The 22,368-nt window shown below is 42.8% G+C and overlaps 1 protein-coding gene across 5 annotated transcripts in view; it reads left to right on the plus strand.

Moving 5' to 3' along the window:
- CDH23 (cadherin related 23) overlaps nucleotides 1-22,368 on the plus strand; it is a 600,475-nt gene that overhangs the window by 270,156 nt on the left and 307,951 nt on the right. For all 5 annotated transcript variants that reach the window (XM_027858426.1, XM_027858400.1, XM_027858408.1 and 2 more), the window contains exon 9: nucleotides 10,329-10,407. In XM_027858426.1, the coding sequence (XP_027714227.1) occupies nucleotides 10,329-10,407 (79 nt within the window). The remainder of the gene's footprint in view (nucleotides 1-10,328; nucleotides 10,408-22,368) is intronic.

Raw genomic sequence — 22,368 nt, forward strand, 5'->3', positions numbered from 1 at the left:
GAAAGAAAGAAAGAAAGAAAGAAAGAAAGAAAGAAAGAAAGAAAGAATAAAGGGAGAAACAAAGAGAGAAAGAAAGAGAGGGAGGGAAGAAGGAAGGGAGGGAGGAGGGAAAGAACAGGGAGGAATGGAAGGAGGAAGGGAGGGAGGAAAGAAGGGAGGGAGGGAGGAAAATAAAGAAAGAAGAAAGGAAGGGAGAAACAAAGAGAGAAAGAGAAGGAAAGAGAGGGAGGGAAGAAGGAAAGGAGGGAGGTAGGAAGGAAGGAGGAAGAGGCAAGGAAAGGAAAAAAGAAAGGAAAGAAAAGAAAAATTTCTGAAAAGGTGGTCAGAGGACCCCCAAATAGATCACCACTAATCCTCTGTGCCATTTATTATTCCCTCCATAGCTACATGTCCATAGCAACCAGAGAAAAAGACTAACACTGAGTTAGGGTACCTTTGATCTCATCCCCTCCCATCTTCACTAACAAACCATCCCCTCTATCATCCCCACTCTCTTTTATCTTCACTCTCTCCTTATCTACTGGCATCTTCACTGCTGTCTACAAGCATGTTCATGTCTCTCCTGTCCTTAAAAGTTGCTCATTTGATCTAACCATCCATGCTAGCTATTATCTTGTATCTCTCCTCCTCTTCTTGGTCACACTTCTTGAGAATTCCTTGGGTGCCTCCAGTCCTCTCATCTCAGTTGCTTCAAGACCTCCATAATCTGACTTCCTGACCTCTCATTATTCAGTTGAAACTGCTCTTCCTATAGAAGGAGAAGGGGATAAGAGAAGGGAGGAGGTAACAGAAGGGAGGGCAGATTAGGGGAAGGGGTATTCTGAATGCATGGCGTCTTGGGGTGGGGGAGGGGCGAGAGGGGGAGAAAATTTGGAACTCAATCTTGTGGAAGTGAATGTTGAAAACTAAAAATAAATATTTAAATAAAAGAAAAAAGAAACTAAAAAAAAAGAAAGAAACTGCTGTTTCTAAAGTTAACAATGATCTGTCAATTGCCAATTTCAATGGCCTTTCTTCACTCATCTTCCTTCTTTTGACACTCTCACTCATGCTTCCTGGATGTGAATGACACAGTATACTCTCTCTGTGTCTCTCTTGGTTCTCCTATCCATCTAACCACTCCTTTTCAATCTCGTTTGCTGGATCTTTATCCAGGTCACTCCCAGCAACCATGGGGGTCCCCCAAAGTGCTCTCTCTCTCTCTCTCTCTCTCTCTCTCTCTCACTCACTCATCCCATCAGCTTCAGTAGTTTCAATTATGTCATCTTTATGCAGATGGTTCCCAGATCTATATATCTACCTCTAGTATCTCTCCCAAGCTCCATCTTGCATTTCTAGCTGCTTTTTGGACATCAACATCATTATAATCACTAATATTTATGTAGCACTTTAAGGTTTGCAAAGTGCTTTACATGGCTTATCTCATTTGATTTTCACAACCCTTTTAGTTAGGTGCTTTTAGATCCATTTGACAGATGAGGAAACTGAGTCCAGGAAAGATTAAGTGACTTGCCTGGGGTCACACGACTGGTAAATTTCTGAGGCAGAATTCAGACTCAGTTCTTTCTGACTCCAAATACAGTGCTCTACTCACTGTGCCACCTATCTGCCTCTCTCATTTGATATTTGATAGGCATCTCAAACTCAACATGGCCAAAAAAGAACTCATTATCTTTCCCTGAAAGCTCTCTCTTCTTCCCAACTTTCCTATGACTGTCAAGAGCACTACCATCCTCCCAGTTCTCCAAGCTTATAGTCTTGGGGTCATCCTCAGCTCCTTAGTTGCACCAAACCCCCCCGTATCAGATCTTGTTTGTACCACCACAGTCTTTTTTATAGATATCCCCTTTTGTCCACTCACACAGCTACCACCTAGTACAGGTCCTCCACACCTCTCACCTAGACTATTACAATAGCCTTCTAACTGGTTTCCATCACAGGCATTTCCCCATTCCAGTCCATTATCCACTCAACTGCCAAAGTGAGTTTCCTAAAGGTCAGATATGACTCCCCATTATTCAATAAACTCTAGTGGGTTCCTTTGAGGTTGCATTGAAGGAACTAGGGATGTTTAGCCTGGAGGACCATCCAAGATTAAGTACTAAATCTTCCATTTAACATTTAAAGTCCTTTCCTACAGTTTCTCTCTTTTACTTTCCTCCGGGAACTCTGTGACATACTTACACTAGCCCACCTGTTGTCCTTCACACACAACAGTCCATTTCCCACCTCCAGGCATTTGCACTGACTGTCCCTCATGCTTGGAATGCTCTTCCTCTTCACCCTCTACTCCTAACTTCCCTGGTTTACTAGAAGACTCACCTCAGATTCCACTTTCTCCAGATCTTTCCCAACCCCATGCTAATGTCTTTTCACTGAAATTACTTTCTTGTATGCTCTTAGTTCTTTGCATTTCCCCTTCCCATTAGAATATGAGCTACCTGAGGACAAGGACTGCTTTTGTCTTTCTTTGTATCCCCAGCATTTAGCACAGTGCCTTGCACATAGTAACTACTTAATAAATGTTTGTTTACTGATTGCCCCGTAGAAACTCACATTCTAAAAGATTATCCACACCTTGAGCATTTCAAAGGGGCATCCATCTTCCCAGCAGACATTCATCATCCAGTCTGTTTATTTAGTATGAGAGGACCAGGGTGGGTATATTCCCAGCATGCTAAGCTGCAAGACAGATCTGATCTGGACTGCCTAGAAATCTCCAAACCACAACTCCAAGCCCTCCATCTCAGTCTGTTTCTGCTTCTCTTCTTTTCCCTGGTTATGACCCTGTAGGTACCCCCTGGGCTGCAGTCTATTCCAGGAGGCAGCAGAGCATATTGTCCAGCCCCATAATCAGAAAGGGCTTTCCCTTCTCCCTGCCTTTAGAAAGAAATGTCAGTATATTGAAGAAATAATAATTTAGAAACTGAAACAAGTACTTCGTGTTCCCAGGAGCATCCACTCCTCCCAGTTAATTCCTTCCCATAATATCTCTAGCCTGTCTGACTGTATCTGTATTAAAAGCTCAAGGTTTTTATTAAAAATGGATTTATTTACAAAAAAAGGAAAGAAACCCCAAACTTTGTCAAGAGATCATCAGATCCTGCTTGCAGCAGCCCAGGTGTGTTTCTCATCACCAGCTTCCGTCCTTGTCCTCTAATTGTCCTTTCCTAGTTGAAATAGCCACCTGCTCCCCTGGATTTCCTAACCACACCCCAGAAGACCCGTATAGAACCCTGCAGATAAAGAGTCAAGAGCCTGACACCTTGTCCCAGCTCTTCTACTCATGAGACATATGAGTTTGAGCCAATCACTTTACTTCTTGGGATTCCATTTCTTCACCTGTCAAACGAATAGCATTAGACTAGATCATAGGTGTCAGATTTGAGACCACATCAGCAAACCTCCCAGGTGTGGCCAGAACCAGATTAAAATGCAACTGGGAAATGTTTACCCAAATGTGTAAAAATACAATACAACATTTGTTGTTGTTCAGTCATTTCGGACTCTCTGTGACCCCATTTGGGATTTTCTTGGCAAAGATATTGGAGTGGCTTGCTGTGTCCTAGATGAGGAAACTGAGGCAAGCAGGATTAAATGACTGGCCCAGGGTGACACAGCTAATAAGTGTCTGAGGCCAGATTTGAACTCATGAAGATGAGACTTCGTGACTCCAGGCCCAGTGCACTATCCATTCATTGCTGCATCTCTCTGCCTTACAATACAACATAGATAATCTTAATTTGTGATTTTCTAAGTTGCCTTTGAACATTTCAGTTTGACACAACTAGACTAGATGACTGGTCTCAGAAGGTACTGTGTTATAATTATTGTAAGAATGGGCTTTCTACCAAGTGGTGAGGGTATTTAGAAGCTCTTCGAAGTCTTCTATGGCTAATGTGCCTTCTGCCCACATCGGACATCATCGGTTGTCCTGTATCCATTCTCTTTCTGGCAAATATTCCTATGATCTGTCCCACGCCTGTAGTAAGTACTTAATAAATTCTGACTATATATCAGTTATGTAAGATTATATTTATGTATATTATATTTATTATATAATATATAGTTTTTATTTTATATAATAATTATGGACTATGTTATATATTATATTGCATTATAGTATAGTATAGTATAGTATAGTATGGTATACATTATTCAACACTCCCCATACCACCAAAGGGGTCCATGGCTCCCTAAGTGTGCTGCTACATGGTTACCACATGCACAAATAAACTGAAAGGCCAGATGGGCTCTCAAGGTGTTCTTGATCTAAAATTGGGTGTAGACCGCACTGAGTGGATAGAGGTTTGTGTCTTCTCCAACCTCACCTCCTCTAATTAACATTTTAAAAACAAGATACTGGTTAGTGTGGTTTTCACTCTGACCTCCAGGCCTCACTCTTCTCCTGAATTCTCCTGGTAGAAGTAGCTACTGGTCTCCTCTATTATAGCCACCCTACTCTTAGGGACTAGTGGAAAGCAATGAATTGGGTAGGGTAGAATTCTCCTGGCTGGGTTCAGGGCCTTGTCCAGAGGGAGGAGGAAAAGGATGAAAAAAAAATCCATTTGCACTTTCTCAGAGGGAGGACAAGGGAACAGGAGTCAGAGCCCCCAGATTCTTGGTCCCATGAGCTGACTAGGTGCTTATGGACCAGCTGGCTTGTTTGACAAGCTCCTTCCAGACCACTGGTTTCCCTGCCCCTTTACACACTCAATATTCTGTCTCCCACCTGAGTCCCTTTGTACAAGCTTCCCCACCCCCATGCCCAAAACGTTCTCTCTCCATACCTCCACCTCTTGGAATCCTTAACTCTATTGAAGGTTCTTATCAAATGTCTGCTCCTAAATGAAATCTTTCCTCATGCGTTCTAATCATTAACCTCCCCCAAATCACTATACATATGATATAGATCAGAAGCTACTAGAGTGCACATAATGCCTCATTTTTGTCTTTGTATGCATAAATGCATTATAAGTGAGATTATTTCATTCTCTGTGCTTGAAATCCCCAGTGCCTAGGCAGTGTCTGCCACAGTAGGTGCTTAATAAATCTGGTGATTGGATTCTTATTGTTATTGAATTGAATTGAGGAAATCCAATGGGAAGATGACCCTTTGTATATTACAAGAGGGGAGGAAAGACCTTATTTAAAAATACCAACTCTGATATCAATTCTGACAAATATGATCTATTGAACTCTAATGGTTCCTTTATGAATTAAGATGAACCATTAGTCATTTAATCTTTTATCCTACCAAGGGGCCTAAAAGGGAAGGGAGAGGGCCCAAAAAAAGAGTAAGAGAGGAACCACCCAAAGAATGTACTAGGTGACTTATGAGTGGGATTTTTTAGACAAGCTTGAATCAGGGGACAGGAACTAGGGAGCTGGGCATCCCATAAGCCATGTCAGCCAAGATACTGTGTGCCTGGACTTTGATTAAGTACAGAATCTATCTTCTCTAAGGCCATCCATTTTTTATGCTTTTGTATATTGTGGAGGGCCTTTTGGATTTTGCTTTCCTTCTGCTTTATCATTAATTCAAGTTCCTTCTGAAAACGCCTAACTTTGTCATAGCTAGACTAAGTGTAAAGGAGATTTTTTTTCACATCTTTTTGAGAAGAGACCAGTATCTCAGTACCACCAAGGTGAGGGTTAGAGCAGGAGGTTAGTAGCAAGATTGGACCATCTCTCAAATCATGGAAAAGCCAGTGAAATTGAGGAAGATTGAGTAGGGATAGAGGTAAACTCAACCATGGCCATTAGCCTCTTCCCATCTTGGTGATAGGGTTCAAGGATCATATATTTCTAATGGAAAGGAGTTTTAGAAATTACCAAGCCCAGAAATTCTTTACCTTCTTTTTGCCGTGGACCCCTTGGGTGGTATGGGGAAGCCTATATGCCCCTTCTCAGAATGATATTTTTAAAGGCATAAAATAAAATATATAGGACTACAATCAATTATATTGAAATAAAGTTATTAAAATATTTTTAAAATGAAACAATTTTGTGCATCCCCAAGTTAGGAACCCCCAATGTAGTCCAATCCCCTAATTTCATGGTTGAGAAACTGAGGCCCCCCAAAATAAGGTGACTTGACCAGAATCACAAAGGCAGAAAGTAGCACAGTTTAGATTCAACTACCAGGTTTGGGGAATCCAAATCCAAAGATGGGGAGGGTCTCTGATCTGCTTTTTTGTCAAAAGTGTCTGTTCCTTGGTAGTTTGGCCTCCCCTTTTAACTGGCACATCATTCAGGTCAAAAGGACTGATGTTAAAGCAAGTGGGTATCATCAGCCTAGAAATTCAGCCAGAACAATGGGAGGAGGAGGCCTGAAGGGTGAGTTATATATTGGACAGGAACACTCTGTTCCAACCTTTGACTGATAGATGATGACATTGGCACAAGGCTGCTAGGGCCTCCTGGTCGCCCTTATTAGTTATGCAAATACTTCTGCTGACATTCTCCCTGAGGGAGAAAGGAATTCCTCCTGGTCCTCTCCACAAACCAATACAAACATAGGAGCAAAGGGCTATAAATGCAGTGCACAGGGCATTAATTTGTCTGACATCTGGGGAGAGAGCAAAGGCCTTCATGGTGAGATGGGGAATTCAGCAATCAGGGGCCAGCTCCCTTGGATCCCCATAGGCTCTTCCCCAAATCATTGCATTCTTGACCATGGGACCCAATTGATTGAGCTCTGTGGTCACTGCTGTTGCAGCCTGCCCCATTGCCAATTTTCCTGTCTGTTTGGTTTGATAATGGCATTTAATATTCAGGGTAACAACCAAGCTAAGGCATCTGTCCTGCTCCTCTCAGACCCTAGAAAATTCTTAATAATGTCTATGACCTAGCTAAGTCTTTCCCATTGTTTATACTCAAGTCATAGAGTTGGAAGTGACTTGAGTTAGGAGATGTTGGGTTCTACATTCCAAACAACACGCTAATTCCCTCTACGATGTCCCTGGTCACCTCACCTCTCCTTAAATGCTTACAAGAACGGAGAGCTCACCACCTCACAAGGCAGCCCCCTCCATTTTTGTGCCAGCACTAGGCAGTGTGGTATAGCAGACAGGATGCTAGAGTTGGAGTCAGAGGACCTGCCATTTATTACTAGTGTGATCATGAACAAGTCACTTCAGGGACTTGACTCCTCTGGGAGTCAGTTTTCTCATCTGTAAAATGGATGAGTTGGATGAGATGACCTCTAAGGTCCTTTTCAGCTTCTTTATACTGAGCCATAACTTACTTAATTACATAATTGCATAAATTACATAATTTATTCCTAGTAACTTCTGTTCATTGGCCTAGTTCTTCCCTCTGGTTGTTTATCATACACCCCTTTAGTCTTCTCTTCATTGGGCTTACAATCCCCTTTTCTTTTTCTCATGTAAATATAGTATTTCTTGAATTAAATCGAATTGCTTTGAATATAACACAAATTCAAGACCCTTCACCATCTTCCAGATACAAGTTTTCTTCTCAATGACACTTTTAAAGTGTGGAGCCCAAAACTGATTATAGCATTGCAAGTACAGGCTGACTAATATAAGGTACAGTAGGCTTATCATCTCCCTTAAGAGAGACACTGTACTTCTATTAATATTGTTGTTATTCAATTGTTTCAGCCATATCTGACTCTCCATGACCCCACTTGGGGTTTTCTTGTCAAAGATACTGGAATGGTTTGCCCTTTCCTTCTCCAATTCATTTTTTTTTCTGGTTGGGCAATGGGGGTTAAGTGACTTGCCCAGGGTCACACAGCTAATAAGTGTTATGTGTCTGAGGCTGAATTTGAGCTCAGGTCCTCCTGAATCCAGAGCCGGTGCTCTATCCACTGTGCCACCTAGCCACCCCTTCCAGCTCATTTTACAGATGAGGAAACTGAGGCAAACAAGGTTAAGCAACTTGCTCAGGGTCACACAGCCATTTTGTGTCTGAGGCCAGATTTGAACTCAGGAAGATAAGTCTTACTGACTGCAAGTCCAGTGCTCTATGCACTATGGCACCACCTAGCATCTCTTCTACTAATATAATCTTAAGTTATATTAGCCTTAGGATGGCTACATCACATTGTTGGTTCATGTTAAGCTCATAGTCAACTGAAGCCCCTCTGACTTTCTCACCTGAACTACTGTTTGTCTTAGCCTTCCCAGTCCTATACCGGGCAGTTGATTTTTTAAAAACTAAAATGTATTTATCACCGCTCATTAGATTTACTCTAGCCTGTCAAGATCTTTTTGAATCTCAATTCTGCCTTCTAACTATCCCTTCTAGCTTTGCCTCATGAGCAGATTAGACACACTCGCCTACTAGGTCTTCATTCAAGGCAATGATGAAATTGTTGAATTAGATGGAACCAAGTACGAATCCCTGTAACTTGTGCCAGGACCCCAGGTTTGATGTTGATCCATTAATCATTCTTTGGGTGTGGTCATTCAGCTAGCTGTTATTCTGCTAAACTGGGCAGTTGTTCAGCCTGAATTTTCAGACTTTTAACAAAATATCTTGAAGAGACTTTGTGAAAAGTCTTGCTGAAGTCGATACACTGTGTCTATAGTATTTCCTTGTTCAACTAGTCTAGTAACCCTCTCAGAAAAAGAATGGAGATTAGTTTGGCATGAACTGCTCCTTATTAATCTGTTTTGGATCCTAGTGATCACCACAATCTTTTCCAAATGCTCTTAAACCATCTTCTTGATGACATCTATACTTTTGCCAAAGAATGAAGTTAAGCTCATTGGTTGGTAGTCTCTGCAATCTATTTTTTTTTCTATTTTTAAAACTGGAACTATATTTTCTTTTCTTTTCTACTAGAACCTCTCAATTATGATTACTCAAAGATTCCATAGAGTGGTTCGGTGATTCCACCTTTTAGTTTTTTCAGTGCCTAGATATGAAATGTATACTATTCTTGAGAACTAATTTAAAAGCAGTTAGATGCTTTCTTAACATTTCTTCACCTATCTTGGACTTCAATTCCATTTTATCAATCTTTGTTTCATCCTCCTTGGAAGCAATGAACATGAGCTTGGGCAGACTTTGGGACATAGTGGAGGACAGAAGGGCCTGGCATGCTATGGTCCATGGGATCATGAAGAGTTGGACATGGCAGAACAACAGCACATTCTATCTTTTTCTTTTTGAAGATAATTCTTTCTGATACAGAAGATGGAAACAAAACAGGAGTTGAGTGGTTCCACCTTCTTTCAATTCAACCAGCCTTTACTATGCTTTTTCTGGTTTCTCTTCATACTATCTTCCTCAAGCCATGAACCTAATCCCCATCTCACTCTTCTTGCTCTAAATATAGGTGAGGTTTAAAAATCTCTTTCGTTATGCTTAGCACTTTTCACACAGCTTGGCTCCTTCTGAGCTTCAACCTTCCTGATTCTATTTGTGCAGGTTTGTGGCATTCTTTTAAAATTCATTTTCGCTTGCACTCTCCCCGTCCCAACACTTGTACATTGGTCCAAATGAGTCTTTCTAATTCTTTGTCAGATGCCCCCACCTCTCTCACGCCATAGTCCTTTTTAGAGAAGCAGCATTCTATTTTGGTTATTTTGATAAAATATTATTTGATAGAAGAAATTTCTCTATTTCTGTATATCCTGATGAGGTTCAAGAAAGGACAATGACCTACCTCCATAAAGATTTGGTGGCGTATATAAGAGTAGAACCCAGGTGTTTCCTCTTCAGGCCTACAATTCTATCTCTCCACTGGGTGAGTCATATGTCTGGAAGGAGATGGGAAGTGAGGATGGATGTTGAGGAGAGAAGTCAGTCTAGTATAACAGAAAGATTGCTAGATTTGGTGATAGGAGAGTTTTGGCTTTGAATCCAGCATCTGATATCATTTGTGTGACCACAGACAACCATTTAACCTCTAAGTCTCTGCCTCCTTATCTATGATATGCAGAATCCCCATTGCTATGACAATCAGCTAAAGTGGGGTGTATGTGTGTGTATGTCTGGATGGGTGTGTCTGTGTGTGTCTATATAAAGCACTTTGTAAAGTTTAGAGGACCATACTTGTCAACTATTATTATTTTTAGGATTAGCCTTCTCCAGAAGACATTTACCAAATGACTTTGGGGCTTAACTGCCCATGGCAAAGAGGGAGCAGAAGTGGCCTGAACCCCTGGACATTCTGCTAACTGGCCCAGCATCACGAGGATTTTCCCAACCAATGTTGGGAGAGGTCCGCCCCTCCAGGGATTGGTTTGGCTGGAGTGGCTAATGGGAACAGCTCTTGGAAGGACAGCTAACCAACGGGGATATGAAGCCCCCATTGTGGTACTCATGGCCTCTGTTTTTGTCTCTGGCAGGGCACAACAGTACGCATGATCACAGCGGTTGACCAAGATAAGGGCCGGCCTCGAGGAATTGGCTACACCATTGTCTCAGGTGAGCCTGTATCTGTGGGGAAGAACTCTTCTGTCTTACTGGTAAATCATCTGGGCCATTGGAAAACTATGGTTTTTCCAGCTCCACTTGGACTGAATCCTGAGCAGAAATGGGTTGAGATAGCCCTCTGTAGAGAGCAGTTACTGTGGTATTGCTATGCTGAGGTGTGCTGGAGGCAGCTCTTATGGAGAAAACCATTTGTTAAATTTTTAGTTTGAGCACTTACAACTCAGAAATCTGCAAACATTACAAATCAGGACTTGACTTATGTTTTATTGAATGTCTAGCCTTAAGAAAATGATGGAGATAATAATGCAGATTAAAATTTAAAGTGCATCTTGCATTCTTTTTTTTTTGGAGAGCCTATTGTTAAATATCTATCAGCACACCATTCATCCAGGTATGTGACCCCAAAGGGGATAAATAACCAGAACAAGGAGGTCCTTATGAGGATGCAACAGCTAGGGAAGGGGAGTGGGTTTGACAAGATGGTGGCTGACTGAAGAAAAGATTCTGGGGAGTGGAATCCCACAGCCTGGTGAAATCACCCTGTGCCATCAATTGAGTTGATCCATTGATTTCCTTTTGTTTGGTTTTTCCAAATGAGGGAGTATTTTTGAGCTGGGAGGATGACTGATAACTATAGCCTCAAAGAGAGACCAGGGGTATACTTCCCAGGGAAGGGAGACTGAAGATGCTAGATGTCTAATTTTATCTGTCTTTCACTACCCACTAAAGGTGCTGAGCTCTGTCCCCTCCCCACCCCCATCAATGTATCCCTGCATCAGCATCCATTCAGCCATTTGTTCCATGACAACCTCTGACTAAATCTGCCAAGAAGCCTGGATTCTTTGCTTTGATGCCAGACACTAGAAATGATTTTGAGTGCTGGGAGATGACTATCTCCCCCTTTTCCTCCACTAGCAACCCCACATAAAAATACCTGTAGCAGCCAACTGCCTAAGAGTACCATGCCTGATGCTGATTTCCAAGGCACGGTGGCTGTCTGCTCCTCAATCATCCTACCTTCTCAGATCCCTGGAGATAAAAGAGGGAATCTGGCTCAAGTCCCTTGGGGTCCATGGAGTCAGAAGCATGAGGGGCTCTTCATACCTCAATCTGTCTGTACCTGTTGAGTACTGGCCTAGTTGGGCTTCTGGGTTTGAATCCCAGTTCCATTCAACAAATATTTATTAAAATACCTCCTTTAGATAAAAAGACAAAAAATGAAAACAGTTAAAACAATATACACAATGACCACAACATCATTGGAAAAAACAAAAGAAAATCCAAACCAAATATTGTATAATTAGAAAGACCAAGCTTGACCCAGAAGAAGAGATAGCAGAAAGCTATCCTCTCTCTTCTTTGCAAAAGTGGGAGACTATGGGGGTGGAACCCTCCATATATTGTGAGACTTGGCTAATGAGTAGGTTACCTTTGATGAACTGCCCTTCCTCTGTTAGAAGAGATGACTCTGGGAGGGGCAGAAAGAAAGAATATTTTAGGAAATGATCACGTAAAAACAAAAAGTAGCATTTTTAAAAATGAAAACACCCCATATCCTCAGGGACTTCGCATTTTCTCCCAGAGAATGGGACAAACGGTTTCCTTCCCTGTGTTGAAAACATCAATGTTAATTTCTTTGTGCAGTTGGTGCCTCTGAGTTCCCTCTGAGGCACCAGCCATCCTGGTGAAGGATCAAAGGCTGTTTGAGGAATCTCTGGGTCCTCACCGGGGGGCTGGAGGGAGTCATGGGACCAGAGATATTGAAGCAGAATTGGGGAAATCCTAGGCCTTAGCCCCAGCTGGTAGAGGACATTGAGGGAATGAAGAGGGAAGCAAGCCCTTTTTGTTTTCCTAAATTACAAAGCTAAGAGCTGCCCAGGGCAAGGTGACATATGGCTGGAATCGAAGGAAGTGCTGTGTGTTAAAAGGATGCCGTATGGAGTAGGGGAGAGGGAGGGCAGAGAACTGCATGGAGCTGGGTAGAAAGCTTTGTGACACTGATGATGTGTTAACAGTGTCAGAAAGAAAAATCATAGGATTTATCAAAAGCTCTGGGCTGCTTTCCTCCTTTCCCTGCCTGGGTGTTATACAACAGAGAGCATCCTATATCTTGTCTCCATTGCCAGGGATTTGCAGGTCAACCTGATGGGTAGAGAGGACCAGTGGGTGGATGAGTTAGCCATAAGAGAGAGTGAAAAATAGTCAGTTGACATTTACTAAGTACCTACTATATGCCAGGCAGTATGCTAAGCACTGGGTCCTGGCCCAAAAGGAAGCAGAGATACCTTATTACCAATACCGGTCCCAAGCCTGTCCCAAACTGGATCAAGGACCTCTATTAAGTCAACGAGCATTTATTAAGTGCCTACTATGTGCCAGGCACTGTAATAAACACTGGAGATTCAAAGAGCTTAGAATCATAGGTTTAGAGTAGGAAAAGTCCTTAAAGACCATACAGTCCAGTCTTCCACATTTACTCTCTGAAGCCCGGAGAGTTTAAGGGGTATCCCCAAGATCACACAGGGATTGGACCAGAGGCAAGATCTGAACCCAGGTCCTCTGACTCCAGGGTCAGTTTATTTACTCTACCAGGTTCCAGCCCTCTTACCCAGCCCATAGAATTGCTGACAAACTATGATGATGCTGAAATTTGGGTCATTTGAATATGCATCTGAGGGTAATAGTTAATCCCTGGAACCCTAGGCCGCCCAGTCCTGAATCTAACCCATGGAAGCCCTTTGTATGAAGGATGCTTCTAATCTTTCCAATCCATCATGTGCAGTTCTCAGCTCCTCCACTTATTCCAGCCCGCACTGGTCTCTTCCTTCTCCATCCTCCTCTCACAGGGATAAGCAATGCTAAAACTATTCAGCATTTGATAGAGATATAAAGGGGCAGCTAGGTGGTACTGAAGTGTATAGGGCCCTGGGCTTGGAAACAGGAAGACTCATCTTCATGGGTTCAAATCTGGTCTCTGACACTTGCTAGCTGTGAGACCCTGGACAAGTCACTTTAATGTTATTTACCTCAGTTTCCTCATCTGTAAAATGTACTGGAAAAGGAAATGGCAAACCACTCCAGTATTTTTGCAAGAAAACCCCAATGGGATCACGAAGAGTGGGAGATGACTGAACAACAACAGGGATAGACTGATTTATTAATTTCATTGGTTTAAGGAAATTTCCAGGTAAGGAAACTCTATCCATGAAAATGAGTGTTTTCTTTGCAATTTATATTCTTAGAGTTGCCTAGAGCAAGGTGTCAAACCCTCCCCTTGCTACAAGCTCACAACACTACTGAGCGCTGCCCCAACTAGATTAAAATGTAATTGGGAAATATTTAACAAAAATAAAAATAAAACCTAGAAAATATCACATTTTGAAATAGCAAAGGGCAGGAATCCTTGTGCATGGATTCATGCCCCTCTTTTTGATGAATTTGATGCCACTGGCCTAGAGTACTGAGAGGTTAAGGGTCACATAGCCAATAAAGGGAGGACTTGAACCCAGGTCTTCAAAGTCAGCTTTCCACCCAATGCATCATGTTGCCTCCCTCATCATATAAATGATCTGGAATTATATCATCTATCATTCTATCTCTCCAATTAGGCTGTCTATTCCTTGAGAAAAAGGTCTGTGCCCTCTCTTTATCTTGCTTCACTCACAGTGCCTAACATAAAATTGAGGCACAGGCAGTCCATAAAGAATGTTCTTCTTAGACCCAGGGCATTTGACCTTGACCCTTGGGTCCTGGGCTGCCTGATTCTAAGGCTAAGATAGGGAGCAAAGCATCCAGGAAAACAGGAGGGAGTTGGGATTTTGGTTCAATATCTGCTTTCTTGGTCAGTGTAGGGATATCATGAATGAAACAGGGTCTATTATGTCCTGAAGCCCAGTCCCTGGCTCACCCAGATGACTTCTGCAGCATTTGTGGGTGGCTGGCTGACTATCCCTTTTTCAGAAGAGACATTTGAGAGTATCAGAATCTTACAGTTGGCAGAGATCTCAGAGCCCACCTAGTCCAACCCTACCTGGAAACAGGATTGTTCTCTATGGCATCCCCAACAAATGATCCCCAGTCTCCATTGGAATACTTTCAGGGACAGAAAATTCTCTTCCTACCAAGTAGTTCTTTCCATTTGGGGTTGGTCATCTCTTGTTCTTAGGAAGTTGGGTATTTTTTAATGTTGACCTAAAATCTATCTCCATGGTTCTAATTCTGCCTTCTGAAACCAAGCAAAAATGAGTATTATACATCACAAGGCAATTGCTTGAATATTTAAAGATTTCAATCATGTCCCCACTAAGTCTTCCCTTCCTTTAGATAAACCCCTAAGAGTTCCTTCAACTTATCCCTGTATAGTATGCTTTCAAATCCTCCTACCATCCTGGTCATCATCCTCTGGGCAAGCATCAACTTAAATATCTCTCCTTAAATGTGGTACCTGCAACTGAACCCAATACAGTGATTCCCTCCACATCATGACTTTATTTCCCCATTGTGATTTCACTATATCGTGGGTTGGCATAGCTGAAGGAATCAGAAGCCATTGAGCTGAGCTTTGGAGGAAACTCGGGATTCACAGAGGCCAGGGTGAGGAGGGAGTGTGTTTCAGGCTAGAAGGACGGTATGTGCAAAGGTATAGGGGCGAGAGAAGGAACACCATCTATGAGGAAGAGCAAGAAGACCTATCTGGCTGCACCACAATCATGTCAAAAGCAGTTCTGGCTTGCTCCAAAGACAGTGTTCTATGGGGCATTTTGAACTTCTACAGATGCTGAAGATAGACTCAGAGAATCCTTTTCTGGCCAAATTTTTGAAGTAAGCAGATTCTTCCTTCAACCCCTTTCCTCTCCATTGAGACTTCACCTCTACCCTGTCATCTTTGGGCATTCCTCTTGCCCTTTCAGCCACTGTATGGAGGGCAGATTGTAGGATTGATAAGGGTGGTCAATAATGAAATCCATCCTATTCCCAAGAGTGGCAGGACCTGGTTCCAGAAATCAGGGCCTGGCCATTTCCAAACGGAGAGACAAGAAAGAACTGCTATTCCTGGATTACAGGCTTAAGAGTGCCAGTTAGTCAGCAAAGACAGTGAGTGACTCTATAGCCTGAGGCAGTAGCTAAGGCCAGCTAGGATGTCCCTAGCTCTTTACCTAAGCATCCCAAGAGCTGTGGAATGGCAATCTCTACCTGTTGGTACAAAATAGATCAGAACCTTAGAATATACTCTAAGGGCAAAGGCCATGCATGCCACACCAACTCCTAGACTTTGTAAATTGGATACTATTATAATTAATTGCATTACAAATAGGTTCAAAGGCAGACCCAAATGGTGATGATTAATGAACTAGAATCACTCTGAAGGGAGGTCTCTAAAGTTCCACATGGCTCTGTCCTCAATTTGGTCTGATTCAACATTTTTATCAGTAGCTTGGAGGAAGGTATCAATGACACATGTATCAAATTTGTAGATGGTACAAAGCTGAAAGATATCTAACACAGATGATAAAATCAGAATAGAAAAAAGTTTCAAATTATAAGAATCATAGGCAGAATCTGGTAAGATAAAATCAAGCTGGGATAATCAGAAAAACAATTGTGTGAGTACAAAGGGTGGAGCTACACATCCACTGGATGGGGTTGAGGGTCATGCATGGTGAGATGACACTCTGTGTGAAGGTGACCTTGTGACATGAGTGGGTCACAGCTTCAATGGAATGAGTCAACAAGGTGGCATTTCATCAGCCACAAAAACTAATGCCATCCAAGGCTCATTCACCAAAGCATATTGTCCTGGACAAGGGAAGTTGTAGCTCTGTTGTGCTCTGCCCTGCTTGGACCACATATGGACTTTGGTGTTCAGTTCCAGGTCCTATATTTGAGATAGGACCTGGACAAAGGAATGCTTTCAGATGAAGGTGACCAGGATGATGATGAAGGTGACCAGGATGATGATGGAGCTGGAAATTATTCCATACAGGAATTGGTTTGAACTATTTTTGTGCCACAAGACACCTTGAACAGTCTGGAGAAGGCTATTGGAGCTACTGGAGAAGACCACTTCTCAGAATAATGTTTTTAAAATACATCATATAAAATACATAGGATAATAATAGCTAACATTTATATAGCACATACTACGTGCCAGGCACTATGTTACTTCACAATTGTGATTTCATTTGATTCTCCCTGTGAGGTTTTACAGATGAGGGAACTGAGACAAGCAGAGGTTAAGTGACTTGCCCAGGGTCACAAAGCTAATAAGTATCTGGGGCCCTATTTTAAAGCCCATCTTCCTAACTCTAGGACCAGCACTCTATCCACTGCGCCACCTAGCTGCCCTCAAAGGAAACCAATTATACTGAGATGCAGTTATCAAAATAGATTTTTTTTTTAAGTTCGTGAGCCCCAAGTGAAGAACCAAGTATGAAGCGACATCCCCTCAAAGGGGGGTACAAGAGCTGCCTTAAATATTTGAAGGACTCTTATGTGGAAGAGGAGAGAGATTGTTCTGCCTGGTCCCAGAGGGCAGGAATAGCTGCAATCAGTGGAGGCAGAGAAGCCGATTTCAGCTTACATAAGGGAAAACGTTCTGCTGATGAAAGCTGTTCAAAAGGGTTTAGGGGGCAGGGGGCAAATCTGACTTGAGAGACTATGGGTTCCCATCACTAGAGAACTTCCAACAAAGCCGTTTATCCTCAGGCATGGCTTGGAATAGGCAACCTCTCAACCCCCTTTGAGCTCTGACTTTCTCTGGTTTTATGATTTAGACAGGTTTAACCTCCTGCGTCACTCTGTTGTTCCATCCCCCACTGGGGCCCCAGCAGCAGGTGGGATTTATATCCTCCAATGAGCAGGTCTTCCCTTTACTAATGACCCTTCTGTTTTGCCAAGTACAAAGAGCCAGCTTCACAGTTTTATCAGGTAAGTTATGGCCCTATTTCCATCATTTTGTTCTCGGCTTGTCACAGCCAAACTGAGACTGAGGGATGACAAGGTGATTTTCCATGGGACAGACCTGGCTCAGATCCCACCGTTCTTCCAGCAGCTGGCCCCTGTCCCCATCATGAGCCGGCAGCTTCCATTTCTCCAAGGCCAAACTGAGGCAAATAAAAGAGAGAAGGTATTCTAGATAAACTGAGGCAGAACTCAGTTTCCTCATTTGTAAAATGAGGGGATTTGACTAGATGATATCTAAGGTTTCTGCCATCTCCTCCTATGGCATGTAATAATATCTAGCATTTATAGATGGCTTTAAGGTTTTCAAAGCAAAGTACTTGAGGCAGCGAGGTGGCGCAGTGGATAGAGCACCAGCCCTGGATTCAGGAGGACCTGAGTTCAAATCTGGCCTCACACACATAACACTTACTAGCTGTGTGACCCTGGGAAAGTCACTTAACCCCATTGCCTAACCCAAAAATAAAAAGGTTTGCAAAGCAAAGTGCCTTATTTTATGTTAAATCATTTGATGTTCACAACAACGCTATGAGGTAGGTGCTATTAATGTCCCTATTTTACCAATGAGGAAATTGAGGCACCAAGAGGTTAAGTGACTTGTTTAGAGTCACATAGCTAAGAAGTATCTGGGGCAGGATTTGAACTCAGATCTTTGTTTCTCCAAGTTTTGTACTCCATCTACGTGCCACCTCATGTCACTATGGCACGATCTTGAAGCCTTTCACCATCTTGGTCACTGTCCCCCATGGATGCTCTCAGTTTATCAATGTTCTTCCAAAAACACGTCTGGGATGTCACAGTCTCATGGTTATGATTAGCCTCAAGTAATAATAATAATAACAACAACAACTGTAGACTGTGGTTGGTATAAGGGGACATTTAGTTTCCTTGCACTTCTTGACCAGACCTAGCAGTTTGCTGACCTCTTCAAGCATAGCTACATAAACGGTCATGACTAAGGTATGGGAACCACACCTGATGTTAAGAATGGAAACCCAAGGAGGGGGAGAAAATTTAAAACTCAAAAGCTTTTGGAAGTGATTGTTGAAAACTAAAAATAAATAAATAAATTTTTAAAAAAAGAATGGAAACCCAACTCAAAGTAACTTGGACCTGTCCGCAAGAAGCCAGACTCTGGAACAGAGTGTCCTGGAGCCTTGGGCCAGAGCCAATAGGACAGGATTATTTCTCTTCCTCCACCCTTCTTCCCTGAGCCAGGCAAAGACACCATTGCCCCAAGAAGGATTTCCCAGCACCCCTACCATCTCTAAGACATTCATTTCCCAATTCCTCTTCCAGATCCAACACAACACATAAGATTTCTCTGGATTCAACTCAGGGCCCTCCTTAGTCAACTCAGTTCACTACAGTAAACAATATCTATTATGAATACCTACTATGAACAGTATGTGCACTGTGCTAAGTGTCATTGCTGTTCAGTCATTCAATTGTGTCTGACTCTTTGTGACCCCATTTGGGGTTTTCTTGGCAAAGATACTGGAGTGGTTTGCCATTTCCTTTTCTAGCTCATTTTACAGATGGGGAAACCGAGGCAAACAGGGTTAAGTCACTTGCCCGGGGTTGCACAGTTACTAAGCGTCTTAGGCCAGATTTGAACTCAGGTCTTTTTGACTCCAGTCCTGGTGCTCTATTTACTATGCCACCTAGCTGCTAAGTGGTAGGGACACAACAAAGATGAGATGGAAGGAGCAAGGCCTTCCACTAAGAGCTTACTTTAGTAATCTAGCATAGCTACTTCTGTAAAGATTGCTTATCTGTAGCCCTAAGAAATCACCTTGGGACTTGAATGGCATTTAATTCAATTCAAAAAGAATTTATTAAGCACCTACTACATGTAAGACCATGGTTAGGTGCTAGAAATTCAAAGACAAAAAGAACAATCCCCGTCCTCAGGATCCTTACATTCTACTGGAGGGATGCAATACTTTTTTTTCAGTTAAGGAAATCAATGTGTCTCAGCACCCTCAACAAGCTAACCCACAGGACTGTCCAGGCAGACTTATTCCAACCATCTCCCATGTCAGACATGAAGATCCCCATTTTCCAAAGAGAGAAACTAAGGTGTGTAGGGCAGTAGAAAGAACACTGGATTAGAGGATCTGGATTCAGATCTCAACTCCACCACTTTCTAAGATTTGACCTTGGTCAAATCTCTTCTCTTTTCTGGACCTCAATTTCCTCAACTATAAAATAGGGGTGCAAAGGGTTGGATTAGATGGTCTCAAGGGTCCCTTCCAACTCTAAATCTATGAATCTTTCATTCTAAAGAATATCACCAACTAAGACCACAAACCCCTGACTCTTAGCTGGAAGAAGGGTGGCCTCTCTGAGTGATCATCCTTGGTCTATTGGGATTATAGAATCATAGATTTAAAGCTGGGAAGGACCTTAAAAGTCATTTAACCCAACCACCTCCTTTTACAAATAGGGAAAATGGGACAGAGAGAGGTGAGTGACTTACCCAAGGCCATTTAGGTAGTAAGTATGGGATTTGAACTCAGTTTTTCTGACTCCAAATCTCACACACTTTCCATTTGGACCTGGCCCCAAGAAGCCAGGCTCTGGTACAGAGTGTCCTAGAGCCTTGGGGCAGAGCCAACAAGACAGGATTATTTCCCTTCCCTGTATCACACTGTCTCAATCTGTCCTTACCACTGGACCTTCCTACCACCACTCCCCAAGAATCAGATTCCTTGCAAACAAATCAAGCACAAGAAGGAGAAAACCAAGCATGGAGTGTGAATTGACAAGCACAGACTCAGACCAACAAGCCACCACATATGCCAATAACTTAATCAGTGCCTCTGGGTACAGCCTGGTGGGGGGGAAGCTATCATAGTAGACAATCATGCAGAATACATCAAAGCCACCAATGATTAAGCTGTTTTGCATTTTTCTCCCCCTTAAAAGATGAAAACCCAAGGAAAAGCATAACTGCCTGAAAACTCTCATTCACAAGCTGCTGTCCATGATATCAGAACACCACAGCCAATTTCCAGGAGCCCCTTAAGCCTGCCATGGATTCCTGGCACAACAAGGAGATTAGGCTGGAGCAAGAGCTCACACTTATCAAGTCATAGATTTCAAGATGGAAGAGACCACCAAGGTCAACGAATTCAACCCCTTTATTTTACAGATGAGGACAATGCAGCCCAGAAAAGTTAAGCTTCTTGCCCAAAGTAACACAGGAAACAAATAACAGGGCTAAGCATTTGAAGCAAAATTCAAACTCCTAATCTGGTGTATCCCTCTGCCTCCGTGTTAGGACCTAAAATTCAACAGGTGCAACAGGGCCAGGTTCTAGGAGGCCTTGAATGCTGAGAGGAGTTTTTGATCAGGAATGGGACAGAATCAAAGCTGTGACGATAATAAAATATAATAAGAAAGCTAATTCTGGAAGAGACTGTCAGGATGGATTGGAGCTGAAAGAAGCTGGAGTCAGAGAGTGTTGCAGACCAAACCTTGAACTAGGCATTGGTATTTGTGGGTTGTGCCTGTTTCCATCCCCGTGTGACTTGGGTTTTATTGGCATTCCTTCTCAGACGTTGAGCTCCCTGTCTATAAAGTTCTTCCCTGTCTATAAAATTCTCAGCCACTAGACATTTAAGTGCATTGAGATCTTCAGAGAAAGAGCTTTATGCAGAGAATGGCCTCTTTTGCATGCGATACCTCAGTTTCTCAGCCTGGAATAGTAAACAGCTTGTAAGACTTGGAGTCAGGAAGACCTGGGTTTAAATCTGCCCTCCTTTCCCTTGGACCCTTCTCCCTCCCCCCTTTCCTTCCAGACCACTGGACATCCAGAGGGTTCATGTCTCTCTCTCTCAGCTCTAGAACTCCACTCATGGGGCCCAAGGTGTCTCATTGGTAAATGCGTAGCCCATGTCCACCTCAGTCTTCCCAGGCCACAGAACTGGAGAGGAGGCCTCTGTCTCTACTCCCTGAAAGAAGGGTATCAAGAGGGACAATAAGTTAACGTCTCTAGGATCCTTTGAATGTGAAACCTAACGAGATCCCATTCCAGATTCCAACTCCTCTTTTCAGTCAGCTCCCCAGCTGGCTGCTCGATGACACCTGCTCTTGAGCAGACTCCAGCCAGCACTAATCTGAAATAAAAGTTTTTATTTATATAGCCTGATACCTGGCACAAAGTTAAATCATACAAGAGAAAAAGCAATAAAAGAGAGAGATTAAGTGTAAGGCACCATCTTAGGCCTGCCCTCTTGCAATATGGTTACAAAGATATTAAGCCCAAACTCACCCATGATCCTGCCCTCTCCCCTCTGTGTCTCCTGGCTTTGCTGGGAGAGGGGCATGCTGGTCAATGTTAAAGCTAATCAGAGAGGAAGGGAGTGAAGTGGGGGGGGGGGAGAGAAAGAGAAAGAGAGAGAGAGAGAGAAGGAAGGAAGGAGAGAGAGAGAAGGAGGAAGAGAGAGAGAAGGAGGGAGAGAGAGAGAGAGAAGGAGGGAGAGAGAGAGAGAGAAGGAGGGAGGGAGAGAGAAGGAGAGAGAGAGAGAGAGAGAGAGAGAGAGAGAGAGAGAGAGAGAGAGAGAGAGAGAGAGAGAAACTAGGGAGAAAGTACAGGAACATTTATTCTGATTCTTACCCAAAGAAGGGGGATGGAGGAACTGGGTAAAGGCCTTACATCTCTAATACTCCATCTCTCTCCCACCCCAAAATGACAGCTGCTGTTGTGATTTCCAAAGAAAATACTAGGTGCTGACCTCTACCACTTGTAGGGGAGAAGGTAAATTGAGTTGTTAATCAGTCTATCATAAACCACCACAAAGCTCACACCCCCAAGAAACATTAATCCCACGAACAAGCCATCTCTTGAGGGCCTGTGCTAGGCATTATGGGAGATATGCAGAATTCTAATTTGTTGCCTCTGCCACATAATAGAGGATCTCATATTCAAGGTGGGGAGACAAGTCATAAACACACAAAAATGTGATTAGTTTTAAGAGACAGGGA

This window comes from Vombatus ursinus, unplaced genomic scaffold (genome assembly GCF_900497805.2).
Source record: "Vombatus ursinus unplaced genomic scaffold, bare-nosed wombat genome assembly UNPS02000749.1, whole genome shotgun sequence".
NCBI classification, from domain to species: domain Eukaryota; kingdom Metazoa; phylum Chordata; class Mammalia; order Diprotodontia; family Vombatidae; genus Vombatus; species Vombatus ursinus.